This window comes from Podarcis filfolensis, assembly GCF_964270895.1.
Source record: "Podarcis filfolensis genome assembly, chromosome: 8".
Lineage (NCBI taxonomy): Eukaryota > Metazoa > Chordata > Lepidosauria > Squamata > Lacertidae > Podarcis > Podarcis filfolensis.
In genome coordinates this window covers 90259710-90275627 of record NC_139611.1, presented here as the reverse complement: position 1 = coordinate 90275627, position 15918 = coordinate 90259710, and the positions used below count along the sequence as shown (strand labels likewise).

The window sequence follows — 15918 nt, the reverse complement described above, 5'->3', positions numbered from 1 at the left end:
GGGGCCCGTCGTCCTACGAGGATAATTGGACGTCCGTCCACCCCCCACCCCACCCCCTTTGCTGCAGCAAAATGTCACAGTGTCACTGTGCGCAAAAGGGCACATGGGACCCCTGAGGGAGCCATCTCTCTCTGCCACCCGCCTCTCCCCTCGCGAGGACCCTGCTGTGTTCCCTTTGCAAGCACCTCCCCTGGCCCCAATCCCCCCTTCCTCTCTCTCTCCCCTTTCTCCTGAGCGGGGCTTAAATCAAAGACCCCCACAAAGCTGCGCACAGGTCCCCCCAAGCCCCCAGCCCACAGAGGCATTGACTTTTGTGGACTGAAAAATGAGGGGGGAGAGAGAGACAGGGATCATTTTTGCCAGGCTCCCCTGCTCTGGTCGTTTAGAGGCCATTTCAACTCGCCAGAGGCGACCAGGTGAGAGTCTGCTGACCCCCTTCTTGATCAAGGGATGGAGAGAAAAGATGGGGCTTTTGAGAAAAGGCGAGCCTGAGAGAAGTTTGCAAAATGAGGCCTGACATGAAGAAAGCGGAAAGTTTTTCTCTTAACATTAGAACTCAGGGACATTCCATGAAGGTGGAATGAATTAATCTTTATTTGCGTCTGCCATCGGTCATAGCAATAGAACAGCAATGCGATATACAAAGAATAGAAATAAAAAGTCAAGTATATCAAATACGTTTTGGGGTTTTGAATCAGCAGTCAAATAGTGGATCTTATTCTAATTGCCCCAGCTAAAAACCTTGCCACCTTTGTTGTCACCTGCCCATCTTGATCTGCCAAGAGAAAGGACCCTGGGGCAGTGGCTGGGCGACCCGGAATGGGCAATAAAAGAGGGGTGATGACCTCATTCCTCAAGTCTTTATAAAGAGGGCAGGCCAGAGGGGCATGTGCCCCCGATTCAGACAGGGACATAAGCGGTTTTCGTGTGGAATCTGTTGGCATCGTCCCCCAAGTCCAGCCAAGGGCAAGACATTCAATCTTGCGAGAGTAAAAGCGCGTCTATATTTTAGGATTGCTCAGTTGTGCAGATAGGGTGCCAGAGAGTCGAAATGGGAAGGTGGAAAATGGCCATACCATGGGCAAAATTTCCTGACTGTGGCCAAGCTGTTCTGACACTCGATATCACTTAGGCGCTTTTGCTTTACTAAAACTCAAAGTGAGTAGCTGTTGTGGTGATAAACCACAAGGGTGAAGTTTTTGATAGACAATTTTAGTCCAGGCGCTCTTGTGACAATCTTGCAGCACTAGGGATATTAGACTGGGGAATTTTGAGTTTAGGCGAAGCCAAGAGTTAAGTGTCCTACGCCAGATCTGTAATTCTACAGAGGGAAGATTAGCCTATAGGCACAATGATGCGTTTGGGACACAGGGGGCGAGGGGGGGGGACAGAGAGAATTTGCCTTCCGTAGATCCAAGGGGCATCCCATGAAGGTGGATTTTGGAGGAATGCAGGCTTCCTCAGACTCGGCCCACCAGGTGTTTTGAGACTACAATTCCCAGCATCCCTGACCGCTGGTACTGCTAGCTAGGGATCATAAACATCTGGAGGGCTGAGGTTGGGGAAGCCAGGTTTATTCACACAGTGTAGAGTTAAACTGTGGATGGTTTTAAAAGAGGATTAATCCAATTAATGGAGGAGGAGAGGTCTTTGCTGCACCTCCAGCCGTTGGGGGCAGGCCTGCTTTCTGTGCTGGAAGCCCCGGGAGAGCTGCTTGCAGAAAGCCCCATGGTTTGGCCCCTGTGGTCCGATGGGCCCCTTTGGCCCCATCAGCAGGCTCTTCTTTCCAGGTGGAACCGGGTGGTGGAGCTGGTGGAGCACCGCAAAGACCACCTCAACTCCATCCTGAAGATCCAGAACTACCTTCTGGAGTGCAACGAGATCAAGTCGCAGATCCGGGAGAAGCGGCGAGCCGTCGAGTCCACGCAGTACAACAGCGGCGACCTGGGCAGCGTCCTCTCCCTGCAGCGCCGCCTCTCCACCATGGAGGCCGCCCTGGTGGTCCTCGAACCCAGGCTCATTGAGCTGCAGCAGGAGGGGGAGCTGCTGGCCAACACCCACCCGGGCCAAGCCATGGAGATCCTCCTGCAGTTCGAGGAGATCAGCGAGGAGTGGGAGGCCCTCAAGAGGACCCTGCAGGGCTGCGAGGACTCGCTCACGGTGGCCAGCAGGTCAGCCAGGCTCAGCGGGGAGAAGGGAGGGTCTCCTGCCTAAGCGGGCAGAGGGGTTGGGGTCTGGGGGTGGGGGTGGGGAGTCCTCAGGAGCAGGGGGAACTGAGGCCTCTGGAGAACATCTCAACCCACCCGGACCCTGAAGTCATCTTCTGAGACCCTTCTTCTTGTGCCTCCTCCTCAAGAGGTGTGGAGGGTGGCAACACAAGAACGGGGCCTTCTCTGCAGTGGCTCCCCGTCTGTGAAATGCTCTCCCCAGGGAAGTTTGCCTGCTGCCTTCATTATACAACTTTAGGTTGGACCAAACATTCCCCTGCACGTCTTCTCTAGCATTTCAAGGAATCTTGTCCTTGACTGCCTCTCACGGATCGCATTCCCCTCCAGCCCAGGTCTCCCCTGACCTCCTCCTGCCCCTCTCCTTCCTTCCAGGCTGCAGCAGTTCATCCAGGACCTGGACAGCTTCCTGACCTGGCTGGTGAAGACGCAGGCGGCCGTGGCCTCGGAGGAGCTGCCGGGCAACCTGGCGGAGGCCGAGCGGCTGCTGAACCACCACGGCTCCCTCAAGGAGGAGATCAACCGCTACGAGGAGGACTATGCCAAGATCCAGGCCGTCAACGACGTGCTGGCGCTGGAGGAGGCCGACCTGCCCTACCTCTCCCTCCAGCAGTGGCTGCAGAAGCTGGACGTGGGCTGGAACAAGCTGCTGGACATGTGGGAGAACCGGCGGGAGGTCCTGGTCCAAGCCCACATCTTCTTCCTCTTCCTGCGGGACGCCAAGCAGGCCGAGGTCTGCCTCTACAACCAGGTAACGCTGGGCTCCCAAACACACAGCGCCTGGGGCTTTGCAAACAACTACCTGACATTCAGAAGACATCTTCAGGCAGCCCTGTTTAGGGAAGTTTTTAATGTGTGACATTTTAGTGTATTTTTGGTCTCTGTGGAAGCTGCCCAGAGTGGCTGGGGAGGCCCAGCCAGATGGGCGGGGTATAAATAATAAATTATTATTATTATTATTATTAATCGGAAGAAATGTTATTGCGTTTAGTTGCTGCATTTAAATCCCGCCTTTTTCTCCGGGAGCTCAAGCTGCTGTGCCCCCCATGGCTAATGGATTGAGGTCACCAGTCTAGCTGCTGCATTCTGGATTAATTGCAGTTTCCAGGTCACCTTCAAAGGTAGCCCCACGTAGAGCGCATTGCAGTAGTCCAAGTGGGAGATAACCAGAGCATGCACCACTCTGGCGAGACAGTCTTCGGGCAGGGAGGGTCTCATTCTGCATACCAAATGGAGCTGGTAAATAGCTGCCCTGGACACAGACTTGACCTGCACCTCCATGGACAGCTGTGAGTCCAAAATGACTCCCAGGCTGTGCACCTGGTTCTTCAGGGGCACAGTTAACCCATTCAGGACCAGGGAAGAGCTTGGCTGCTTAATGCTAGCAAACCTCCTAGTCCAGCATGCTGTTCTTGCAGGAGTCAAATACCACCAACCACCTAGGAAGTGAGGTAAACTGTCTCTGGACCTGCAGGTTCTATGGGGGCCTAAGAAGAGCCTGGCTGCTGGACCAGGCCGGTGGCCCATCGGGTACAACCTCCTGTCCTTGCAGGGATTCTTCCCTCCTCCTGGGACAGCTGCTTCCCTCCAGAAGTCTGTTTAGGGAAGCTTTTAATATTTGATGAATTACTGTATTTCAATATTTTGCTGGGAGCTGCCCAGAGTGGCTGGGGAAACCCAGCCTGATGGGTGGGGTATAAATTATTGTTTATTGTTTATTTTATTATTATTATTATTATTATTATTATTATTATTATTATTATTATTATTGACTGCAGCCCCACCAGCCCCAGCCAGAAGAGCTGTGCTCCTTCTGGCGTCGTACTCCTGTTGCTGATGGGAGTCCAAGACGTCCAGAGAGGACCAGGTTGGCCAAGCCTCTTCTGGGGCATTGGGAACGGACGACCGTGAACTAAAGCCCTCCTGAGTTGAAGCCGCTGGAGAGGGATGATTCTGGCTCAGCTTTTCTGAGCAGCAAAAGCTCCTTTTCAGAGATTTAGCAGGCGGCTTTCAGGCCCAAGTAGCAAGATTTAGCTGGCTGCTTGGGACTTGCGGTGTGCAAGGAGGCCATTTATCAATCAGTTGCTAAATGCTGGTGGGTAATTGTTCACCTTTTCATTCCCATTAATTAGGCGTTTGGGTGAGATGATGACCAGCAATTACGGTTGGTCGTAAGTTCTTTGTACAGAGGCTGTTAACTGTCAAATCATGGAGCGTCGCAAAGGGGGGAGTTCTCCTCCAGAGCAGCCCCTTGGAGAGGAGTTTTGCAAGAACGTCGCCGCCTCCATTTTTCAGGGAGGTTTGCGCAGGAGAATGTCTGAGCTTGGAGGTTTTTAAGCAGAGGTCGGATGGCCGTCTGTCATGGATGCTTTAGATTCCTGCATTGCAAGAGGGGGGTGGACTGGATGACCCCTGGGGTCCCTTCCAAGTTGTAAGATTCTGTGGTTCTATGACCTTTGGTTACTAGAACAGAAGTTGGCTGGGTGGGCGCCTTAGCAGTCATCTAGGGCTGGATCTACACACAGGGAAAAACACGCTATAAATAAGCCATAAATTACATCGTTATAGCAAAAGAAAAAATACTCTATGTAAAATCACATAGAGCCCTAGGCTCAGTGGTTTAGACCACAGTGCCACCTGTGTCCCTGTCCCATGTAGGTTTTATCTTATTTGTTTTTTATCTTATATTTTGGAAATGTACATCCAGTTTTTTGTTTCCTTTCCAAGAGACTGGGACCCTAAGCTAGAGCTTGTTGAGCGTATACGTAAATCCGGCACTGGGGTGGCCCTTCTGGAGCCTCGGCTGCCCCCTCTCCTCCTGCCCCCGGCCCCTCCGGCCCTCTCTGGCTTTGCAAAGCGGAGCTAAACGGCGCATCCTTCCGCCCGGGCACATCTCAAAGGCTCGTGGCTCCTGCAGCCGCCTTGCTGGCCGCACTCGCTCTCATGCACCATTGAGTCGGTCTGGCTGTCACTTTGCAGCTGGGGCTCAGCGGGAGCTGGCGCCAAACGCCAGGAAGCCGCCCAGGGAGGAAGGCGGTCAGGGGGAAGCAGAGAGTGCCTGGGGGGTGGCCCGTCCCTCCGTTGTCTGGGGCTCAAGGGGCCCCCTCCCCCCATCTCCACCTTTAGCCCAGACACCTTACTATTAAAAATGTAGCCTCTTCCACCCCCAGCCCTAGAGGCCCAAAGGGGCTCTGCCAGTCCATTAGCCGTCACTGATGCATTAACCAGTAGGAGCCCAGGGGGCAGCAGCATCCCAAGACCCCCTGAGGGGCCAGAAGGGGATTCAAAGGGGAAGAAATTTCTGGTGGTGAGAGCGGTGGAACTCCCTCTCCTTCCTTGAAGGTTTTAAGCAGAGGTTGGATGGCCATCTGCCAAGGATGTTTTAATAAATAATAATAATAATAATTTTTTATTTATATCCTGCGCTCCCAGGCCAGAGCCGGGCTCAGGGCAGCTAACACCAGCAAAATTACAATAAATAGGGTGGGGGGAATTCATTTCGTTTCACTTTTAATTTGTATTCTGCCTTTCTATATCACTTTACACAAGGCAGCTGACAGCAAAACAGACAGCAAAGATCACACACCTATTTATCCGATCCGGTAGTAGGAAGTATTTAAAATAAACAACTTATATCAAATAAAGCAATGTTCAATAATCCATTAGCATATAATAGCGAACAGTAAAATTAAATATCAGCAAATAATAATGAAGCAGTTTACAGTTAACAGTTACAAGAATGACTAAACTATACTCAGTAAAAAGAACTGCATAAAATATCACAAAATGTACAAAACCATGTAAAGGGATCAAATTGAGAAACAAGGACCCACAACTTGTAAAATTGTTTTTAGTTGTGATTCCTGCATTGTAGCAGGTTGGACTAGATGGCTCCTGGAGGTCCCTTCCAACTCTCTGATTCTCGGTCTGCCATCTAGAATCCTTTATCTGCATGTCCAGGTCTTTCTCCCGTGTATCTGAAGGCCTCACAGCAGACTTGCAGCACCCCAACATGGCCAGCCCTGCAAGAGGCTTGCCCTGGGAGGGGGTCGAAATGGGAGTCTGGGCCCCTGCTCTCCTCCTGCATTGCTTACAAGGGTTCCCACCCAGCGGCTGTAGGCAGAAGTGGGGGGCAGCTGCTTTTCCCCTTGGGGTAAGTGGGCCGAGACGTGGGCGTCCGAGTGCCCCTTGCCATCCTCACTGCCGCCCGCACAGGGCAAGACAGCAGCTGTCGCTCGCCTCCCTCGGCACAGATGGCCTCTGCATACGCAGGAGAAGCGGGGAGGGGGCCAGGCTGCCAGGGAGCCCCTGGGATCGTGCCGGGTGGTGGGGGGAAGGAGGCAAAGAGGGTCACGGCCGGGGCAGGAGCTGGGGGGCGGACTCCTGGGTTCTCTTGCCGTGGGACTTTTCAGCTGAGAGAAAGGGCAAGTCAGAGGTGGCATGGCAGGAGTTAATGATGCACAGCCTAGAAAAGGGGAGAGGGAACTCATGGATGTCCAAGGAAGGTGAACACTGGAAGGTCCAGGACAGATGAAAGGAAGGCCGCCTTCACACAGAGTTAAACTCTGGAACTCCCTCCCACAGGAGACAGCGAGGGCACGCCCCTGGGTGGCTTGAAAAGAGGGTGGGAGAAATTCCTGGAGGCGGAGGGGGCATTTGAGGGCTCCTAGCCAGGATGGCTCTGCTCTGCTTCTCACTGGCTCGGTCGCCCCCAAACTCGCGGCACAGAAGAGCCCACTGCGGCACTCTGACCAACGGGCTGGCTCTTCCCTGGACTCAACTCTTGGGCCCCGGACTCTTGGCCTGGCGCCCCTGAGAGCCCAGTGCCCAGGTGCCCCACACTCCTATGGGTAAGATGGTCCTGTTCAACACAAAAAAACAGCGACAATTTGTTGTTGACAAAGGACAGCTGGACATATCAAGGGCCCCATTGCCTTCAGGAGCTGAGGGCCACATCAAACCTAAATCCGGCCCTGGCCCTGGTCTGTGTTTGTCCCGGGACCCTCTCCTATTGCCTTTCCCCCTCTGCTCACAGCCTTGGGTCTGGGGGTCGGTGGGTGGAATGGCAACTGAGAGGCCATCTCCAGCAGCCGGAAGCTCCAGAGACCCTCCTGCTGCTTTGGGGTCCTTCTCAACAGCCCCCCTTGATCTGAGCTCCTGCCCCCAAAAGACGGGCTCTCCTGGCTCTCTGTTCCAAGCCTTTGCCTTCCAAGCAGCCTGCTCTTATTTACCTGGCCCTGCTTTCACCCTCGTTTCCGACTTTTTTTTATTTCATAAAAGTTTTACGCTGCTCGATTGCGGAGAAAACTTCGAAGCCATTCGCAGGAAAGACAAAGCCATGAAATGATGAGTACAGAAAAGCGAGCAGCGATGGTTTTGGACGTTTGGCCAAAATAGCAGTAGACTCGGGGCCGATGGAAACTCTCGTCTCCTTTCTTTCAGGAGACCACCCTGGCGCACACCGAGCTGCCCACGACGGTGGAAGGGGTGGAGAAGGCCATCAAGAAGCACAAGGACTTCATGACCACCATGGACCTCAACATGCAGAAGACCACGACGGCCTTCAAGGCGGGCGAGAGCCTCATCCGCCAGGGCAACATCTATGGCCAGAGGGTGAAGGAGAAGATGGACGGCCTCCGGGCAAAGTAAGGAACCGGGGGGGTGGGTCCGGGGGGATGCTGAGAGCCTTAGATATATGTATAGTTTAAGGTTAGAGTGACAAGTGCACAACTGCTGGTTGCTGGCCTTCATTATGGGTTCCTGCAGATCTCTTGGAGCACAAAATACGTCTGCCTGAAAGTGGCTGCAGGGGCAGAGTTAGTTAAACTGTGGAACTCACAGCTGCAGGAGGCGCCAAAAAGAGGGTGAGACAAATTCAGGGGGGAGAGGAGGATCCGTGGCTCCAAGCCAGGATGGCTCTGCTCTGCTGCCACCTCCAGAGGAAGCACTGCTTCTCTGGGGCTCAGATCTTCATAGAATCATAGAGTTGGAAGAGACCACAAGGGCCATCGAGTCCAACCCCCTGCCAAGCAGGAAACACCATCAGAGCACTCCTGACATATGGTTGTCAAGCCTCTGCTTAAAGACCTCCAAAGAAGGAGACTCCACCACACTCCTTGGCAGCAAAGATCCTGCGTGTGGGTTTTCCCTAAGGGGGAAGAAAAGGGTGCCAGACTAGGTGGGAGCCCTTTTGCCTGATCCAGCAGGCTCTTCTGGTGCGCTGAATTCACTTAAGAGGCAGAGAATAAGACTGGACTACACTGCAGGGTTTCTTGAAAGCAGTTTATTTGTTTATTTATATTTAATTTCTATAGCCCCTATACCCAAAGGTCTCAGGGCAGTTCACATAAGATATCAAATACATAAAATCAAAATAAAAACAACCCAATAACCCTCCGCCAAGAGCCAGCATTTTAAAAAGGGTATAGAATGTCGTCTTCTTCTTCTTCTTTCTCTTCTCTTCTTTGGCGATCCCTTGTAGCCGAGTAAGATTGTCTTCCATAAACACAGTTTTAGCACTGAGTCCGTAAGTGACTGTGGAGGCCAGTTCTGGATCCACGCATCCTTCCATGGTGGGACATTGGTTCCCAGGCAAGAGTTGATCATGGTGTGGATTTGCCAAGCGTGCCTTCCTCTTAGCACATTTCTCCCTTGCGTCCTGAGTTCGAGTGTCTTCAAAGCCCACGGCACCTTTTGTGAAGGCTGTTCTCCAACTGGAGCGCTCGCAGGCAGTGTTTCCCAATTGTTGGGGTTTATACTACATTTTTTAAAATTTGCCTTGAGAGAGTCTTTGAACCTCTTTTGTTGACCACCAGCATTACGCTTTCCATTTTTAAGTTCGGAATAGAGTAGTTGCTTTGGAAGACGATCATCAGGCATCCGAACAACATGTCCAGTCCAACGAAGTTGATGTTGAAGAATCATTGCTTCAACATTGGTGATCTTTGCTTCTTCCAGTACACTGGCATTAGTTCACCTGTCTTCCCAAGTGATGTGTAGAATTTTTCGGAGACACCGTTGATGGAATCTTTTGAGGAGTTGTATAGGATGTAGATCAAGTCAGGCAAAGTCCTGGTTGAAACGGAACGTTTTTGCCTGGCACCTAAAGGTGTATAATAAAGGCACCAGGCGAACTTCCCTGGGGAGAGCATTCCACAGATGGGGAGCCACTGCAGAAAAGGTCCTGTTCTCATGTTGCCACCCCCAAGCCTCTCGAGGAGGTGGCACACCAATGGGGCCTCAGAAGATGATCTCAGGGTCCAGGTAAGTTCATGTGGGAAGAGGCTGACCTTGAGGTCTTGCGGTCCTGAGCTGGTTGTCTCTGGGGAACACACACTGGCCTAGCCCAGTCTTCCAGGGGGGAGGGGGGTCACAAGACCCTCTCTTTCTGCATTAGTCTCCCTCCGCTCCCCAGAGAAGCAGCCTCAGGATAACCGCAAGACAGGTTTGCCCCCATCAGCCACCTTCCTTCCCAGTGCTGACCTCGCATCTCTTGGCCTCACCTCCAATCTGTAGGAGAGGTGTATCGACGGCAGTTTATTTCTCCCCTCCTGGCATAGAAAACATTTTGCAGGGCAAATCCTAAAATGTTTAAAAACTTTGTAGGGGAGCAGTTTTCCTGCCCCCCCCAAAAAAACTTGAATCTGAAATATCCTCAGCTCCTATATTCAGTCCCAGTTTCCTCCATTGCCTTGAATGATCAACTGCTGTCTCCACTGCCCTCCAACAACCTTCCCAGCCCCACCTGGAGATGCCGGGATGCAAGGCAGGAGAGCTACAGCCCTTCCCTTAAAAATAAAGCCAAGATTCCAGTCCTCATGGTTCTGAATCAAGAGATGGTTTCCAAAGGAGCACAGGAAGAAGCTGCCTTCTGCTGAGCCAGACCATTGATCCTTCTAGCTCTATATTGTTACTGGCAGAACAGGGTCAGTTACCGATTGGGAAGCCTTTAAATATGCAGAGTGAGCTCTGTTTGGCGAGTGAATCTTGGTTAGAGAGCAGACTTTGCCTGCTGCAATCACACAGGCAAAGAGAGGTAAGAAAATAATAAAAGTTGCTTATTGTAGGAAATGCATAACTTGGATGTGGGAATGTTCAGGGAGGCAGGAGATAATAATAATAATAATAATAATAATAATAATAATAATAATAATAATAATTTATTATTTGTACCTCGCCCATCTGGCTGGGCTTCCCCAGCCACTCTGGGCGGCTTTCAAAAAAATATTAAAATCCTCTAATACATCAAACATTAAAAGCTTCCCTAAACAGGGCTGCCTTCAGATGTCTTCTAAAAGTCTGATAGCTGTTGTTCTTTTTGACATCTGGTGGGAGGGCGTTCCACAGGGAGGGAGCCACTACCGAGAAGGCCCTCTGCCTGGTTCCCTGTAACTTGGCTTCTCGCAGTGAGGGGACCGCCAGAAGACCCTCGGCGCTGGATCTCAGTGTCCGGGCAGAACGATGGGGGTGGAGACGCTCCTTTAGGTATACTGGGCCGAGGCCATTTAGGGCTTTCAAGGTCAGCACCAACACTTTGAATTGTGCTCTGAAACGTACTGGGAGCCAATGTAGGTCTTTTAAGACCGGTGTTATGTGGTCTCGGCGGCCGCTCCCAGTCACCAGTCTAGCTGCCGCGTTCTGGATTAGTTGTAGTTTCCGGGCCACCTTCAAAGGTAGCCCCACGTAGAGCGCATTGCAGTAGTCCAAGCGGGAGATAACCAGAGCATGCACCACTCTGGCAAGACAGTCTGCAGGCAGATAGGGTCTCAGCCTACGTACCAGATGGAGCTGGTAAACAGCTGCCCTGGATACAGATTTGACCTGTGCCTCCATGGACAGCTGTGAGTCCAAAATGACTCCCAGGCTGCGCACCTGGTCCTTCAGGGGCACAGTTACCCCATTCAGGACCAGGGAATCCTCCACACCTGCCCGCCTCCTGTCCCCCAAGAACAGTACTTCTGTCTTGTCAGGATTCAACCTCAATCTGTTAGCCGCCATCCATCCTCCAACCGCCTCCAGACACTCACACAGGACCTTCACCGCCTTCACTGGTTCTGATTTAAAAGAGAGGTAGAGCTGGGTATCATCCGCATACTGATGAACACCCAGCCCAAACCCCCTGATGATCTCTCCCAGCGGCTGCATATAGATGTTGAAAAGCATGGGGGAGAGGACAGAACCCTGAGGCACCCCACAAGTGAGAGCCCAGGGGTCTGAACACTCATCCCCCCCCCACCACTTTCTGAACACGGCCCAGGAGGAAGGAGTGGAACCACTGTATGACAGTGCCCCCAGCTCCCAGCCCCTCAAGACGGTCCAGAAGGATGTTATGGTCGATGGTATCAAACGCCGCTGAGAGATCCAGCAGAACTAGGAAACAGCTCTCACCTTTGTCCCTAGCCCGCCGGAGATCATCAACCAGTGCGACCAAGGCAGTTTCAGCCCCATGATGAGGCCTGAATCCCGACTGGAAGGGATCCAAATGGTCCGCTTCTTCCAGGCATGCCTGGAGTTGTTCAGCAACCACTCGCTCAATCACCTTGCCCAAGAATGGAAGATTTGAGACTGGGCGATAGTTGGCCATCGTGGCCGCATCTAAAGATGGTTTTTTAAGAAGCGGTTTAATAACCGCCTCTTTCAGCGGGTCTGGGAAGGCTCCCTCACGGAGGGAAGCATTCACCACTCCACGAAGCCCATCGCCCAGCCCTTCCCGGCTAGCTTTTATGAGCCAGGATGGGCAAGGATCAAGGAGACAGGTGGTTGGTTTCACTCGTCCAAGCAGCCTGTCCACATCCTCGGAGGTAACAGATTGGAACTGATCCCACGCAATTGGACTAGACAGGATTCTAGCACTCTCCAGCCCCGGTCCTGCTCCCACGGTGGCGTCTACCTCTTCCCGAATCTGAGCGACTTTATCTGCAAAAAACCTTGCAAAATCATTGCAGGAGAGGATATATTGTTTATTAATATCCTTCCTAACTTGCGCTAACAAGTTTCTTTACTTAGCAGAGTTTACATTCCCCTTTTTACATGCACAGCAGATAGCTGGTTGCAGGTTTGTGTCAGCCTCTCACTATTATACAATTCAGCCTGGCTCAGATTGAATTGTATATTCCTGGTAAGTTCCCTTAAAGGTAAAGGTAAAGGGACCCCTGACCGTTAGGTCCAATTGTGACCGACTCTGGGGTTGCGGCGCTCATCTCGCTTTATTGGCTGAGGGAGCCGGCATACAGCTTCCGGGTCATGTGGCCAGCATGACTAAGCCGCTTCTGGCGAACCAGAGCAGTGCACGGAAACGCCATTTACCTTCCCGCCAGAGCTGTACCTATTTATCTACTTGCACTTTGACATGCTTTCGAACTACTAGGTTGGCAGGAGCTGGGACTGAGCAACGGGAGCTCACCCCATTGCGGGGATTCGAACCTCCGACCTTCTGATCAGCAAGTCCTAGGCTCTGTGGTTTAACCCACACCGCCACCCACGTTAATCCCTCTTAAAAGAAGAAACACGACAATCTTATTCAGAGTTAATAAGAGAAGTTTACTCACATTAGTTCACAGCTGGATTCCTGAAGGCAGACTTAGTTACAAATATGTACATGTGGATCTACCCCATATTGAGGAATGATCCCAGTGCCTCTGCTAGCTGAGAGCTAGTCTTGGCTAAAAGCTGGTCAAACGAAGAAGGAACTCGTCCTTTTGTTACCTGGACAGGTGAGGTCACGCCCACCTCTAGTCACATGCAAAGGAAGGATGCTCCCACCAGGAGGAAACAGGAAGTTTTCGACTGGCTGGACCCCCACATGTCTTCTCTAGCATTACAAGGAATGTTGTACTTGACTGCTCTCAATGGATTACATCCCACATTGGATAGGAAGGTTTCTAGCTCTCGATCAAGGCATCTCTCTCAGAGGAGAACTCCAGGATGAACTCTCATCTTGAGGTCTTAGAAACAAGTAGGAGAAGAAGGCGGAAGTTGTGAAACCAGATGCAACCGGAGAATATCAGTCTGACATCAAAGAGACAGAGAACTCAGCCCAAGAGGTTAAGGGTAAAGGGATAGTCTGGGGATTTGCAGTTCCCTAATGCAAGCTGGGTTGCACCCAGACTTCCAGCAGTTGCCTACACTGACTGGCAGCAGCTGTCTGTGGTTTCAGGCAGCACCATTCCCAGGCCTGTTGTGCAGATGCTGCCAGGATCAGACTTGAGGTGCTCTATCACGGAGCTTCAAAATGAACCGGGAAAATCAGCCACAAAGGAGCCCTGACTGTTTGGAAATGTCTATTTAGGTGTCCAAAGCGCTTGATTTTCTAGGGCATTATGCAAAAGTTGTGCCCCCCCCCCCCCGCCTGTGTGTTTGTGTGTGTAAGATCATAGCGAGGTCCAGACCCTTGGCGACATTCTAGATTCCATTTTTGTAAAAGCTGCCTCTCGGCCCATTGTAGCCTTGCAGCTGTATTTGAAAAGAAGGTGAACCTCTGGGGTAATCTGGGCTGCTTACCGCATACACTTCTCATGGGGTGGGCAGGGGGAAAATAGTATTATCTGCGGGGAGAGAGAGTCCACAAAATCTTCCATGAATCAGAACAAAGTCAAGCCCCATTTGCCTCATATAGCAGAGATCAGTCATGGAAATTTGTCTTGAGGTTTCAACATATTTGGCGGGCGGGGGGAGCAGAGAAGGGGCTTGGGATTTTGAAAACAACTGCCACTGCCATGTGGAGCCAATTAAGGCCCCCGCCTCCCCCTGATGCAGAAGCGGCCGCCTCTCTTTGAAGTCTCCCTTTCTGAAGGACCAGCTGCTAATTTCGCCTGACGTTTTAATTGGTGTCAAATCCTTAATATATTTATCTGCTCCAGATAGATAAACCAGCTCAGTGCTGTGTGTAATTGTTATTGGAGCTTAAATTGGGGGGGGGGATACCGAATATTGGAATTGCAGCTACAGCTCAAATGCGATGCCTGATGCTCCACATCTTGCCTGGCATTTTTCCCTGGGATTTGGGGTGGGGGGTGGGGAGGGTGAGTCAGTCCCTCTCCGAATGGAAGTCACGCCAGTGAGCAGCTTGCCTGTGCCCAAACTCACAAGATCACGAACAGCTCGTTTCAGCTGCCACTCCAGGAGAAGCAGAAAGGCGGAGCACAGCTCACAAGCGGTCTGGATCCGAGGCGCCATGAGGCAGCCCTTGCTGAGCCCCACTGCTCGTGGGTGGAGTCCGTGGGATCTGGTCCACGGGAAGGAAGGCTGTGATTTTTGCTGGTGGCTGGTGGGATTCTATGGACTGTATGTGCCAGAAAAGAGGGCCTCTTGCAAAAAACACACTTAATCCATGTTATTTGTCTCCAATGCCGATAGTCGTGTTTGTTTTATAAAAACCCTCCTGTGGCTCCTTTATATACCGATTCATTTTGGCTTCCAAGAGCAAAATGATAATTTTACAGGGACCCAGGCAGAGGGCCTTCTCGGTGGTGGCGCCCGCCCTGTGGAACACCCTCCCATCAGATGTCAAGGAGATAAACAACTATCTGATATTTAGAAGACATCTGAAGGCAGCCTTGTTTAGGGAAGTTTTTAAGGTTGATGTTTTATTGCGCTTTTAATATTCTGTTGGGAGTTGCCCAGAGTGGCTGGGGAAACCCAGCCAGATGGGCAGGGAATGAATGAATGAATGAATATTATTTCTCTAGTTCTTAATTTTACTACATTTATACCTCACCTCTCCACCAAGGAGTTCAAGGCTCTCCCTCGCCCCATGCTATCCTCCCAAGGAGGTCGGTTAGGCAGTAGCTGGCCACCGAGGTCTCATCCAGGGAGCTTTCTGGCCGTGGGGATTTGAACCCTGTTCTCTCCCAGGCCCTGGTTTGACATTCTAACCGCTGCACCGCAGGGGCTCTTTGCAAACCAGCAGCTCCATGGAAGAGCTTTGCAGAACCTGTGCAACTTTGCCAAGCCAGAGTGGCAGCCGGATTGTGGCTGGAGCCTCGGCACCTTTGCCAGCCAGCCAAGCAGGAGTCGTGAGGCCTCTAGTCCACCGTCCAGCCTGGGCTGAACAAAGCAGGGCTGTGTTTTCATGGGAGCGTGATCTAAGGAGGTCCGACCTGAACCTCCTTGGCTCTTTCTTCTCCATGTTTCTTCCCCATAACAAGAGGCCATGACAGCCACCAACCCGGCCATCCAGATGGAGCCTCCGTTTCCAGAGGCAGTGTACCTTGATCCCAAGATGCTGCTGTCCCTGGGCAGTCATTGACGAGAGTGAGAACGAGGCTGAGGCTTGGGCATGTGAGAGCTCTTCTTCCTCCCCTGCCTGACCCATCTCCTTCCTCTTCCTCCTCCCCAGGAGCCAGCGCAACCTGCAGCTTGCCAGCGCCTGGATGCAGCGCCTGAATGACCACCTGCAGCTGCAGCACTTCTTGCAGAACTGCCACGAGGTAAGGGGGTCCGGGGGTCCGGGAGGGGGAGGGGAGGTGCATGGAATGGTGTGGGGCCTGAAAGAGGCACCCGTCCGCTCAGGTGGGGACCCAGGCATGATCTTCCAGTCCGTCAGGAGCGCCCTAGAAGGAGGGAGAGTGCAGCCTGTGTTCTGCAGGGAAGATTAAGTGGAAGCCTTCCCCTGAGAGGCTAGTCTTCTAGGTGCAGGGAGTGCCTTTTATTTTGGCAGGGACATTCCAACATGTACATACCCCTTTCCCATGAT

At 52.1% G+C, this 15918-nt stretch overlaps 1 protein-coding gene across 2 annotated transcripts in view; it reads left to right on the top strand.

Moving 5' to 3' along the window:
- Positions 1-15918, top strand: part of SPTBN4 (spectrin beta, non-erythrocytic 4) — a 96307-nt gene that overhangs the window by 35078 nt on the left and 45311 nt on the right. For both annotated transcript variants that reach the window (XM_083626685.1, XM_083626684.1), the window contains exons 16-19: positions 1791-2171; positions 2601-2976; positions 7668-7870; positions 15562-15652. In XM_083626685.1, the coding sequence (XP_083482811.1) occupies positions 1791-2171; positions 2601-2976; positions 7668-7870; positions 15562-15652 (1051 nt within the window). The remainder of the gene's footprint in view (positions 1-1790; positions 2172-2600; positions 2977-7667; positions 7871-15561; positions 15653-15918) is intronic.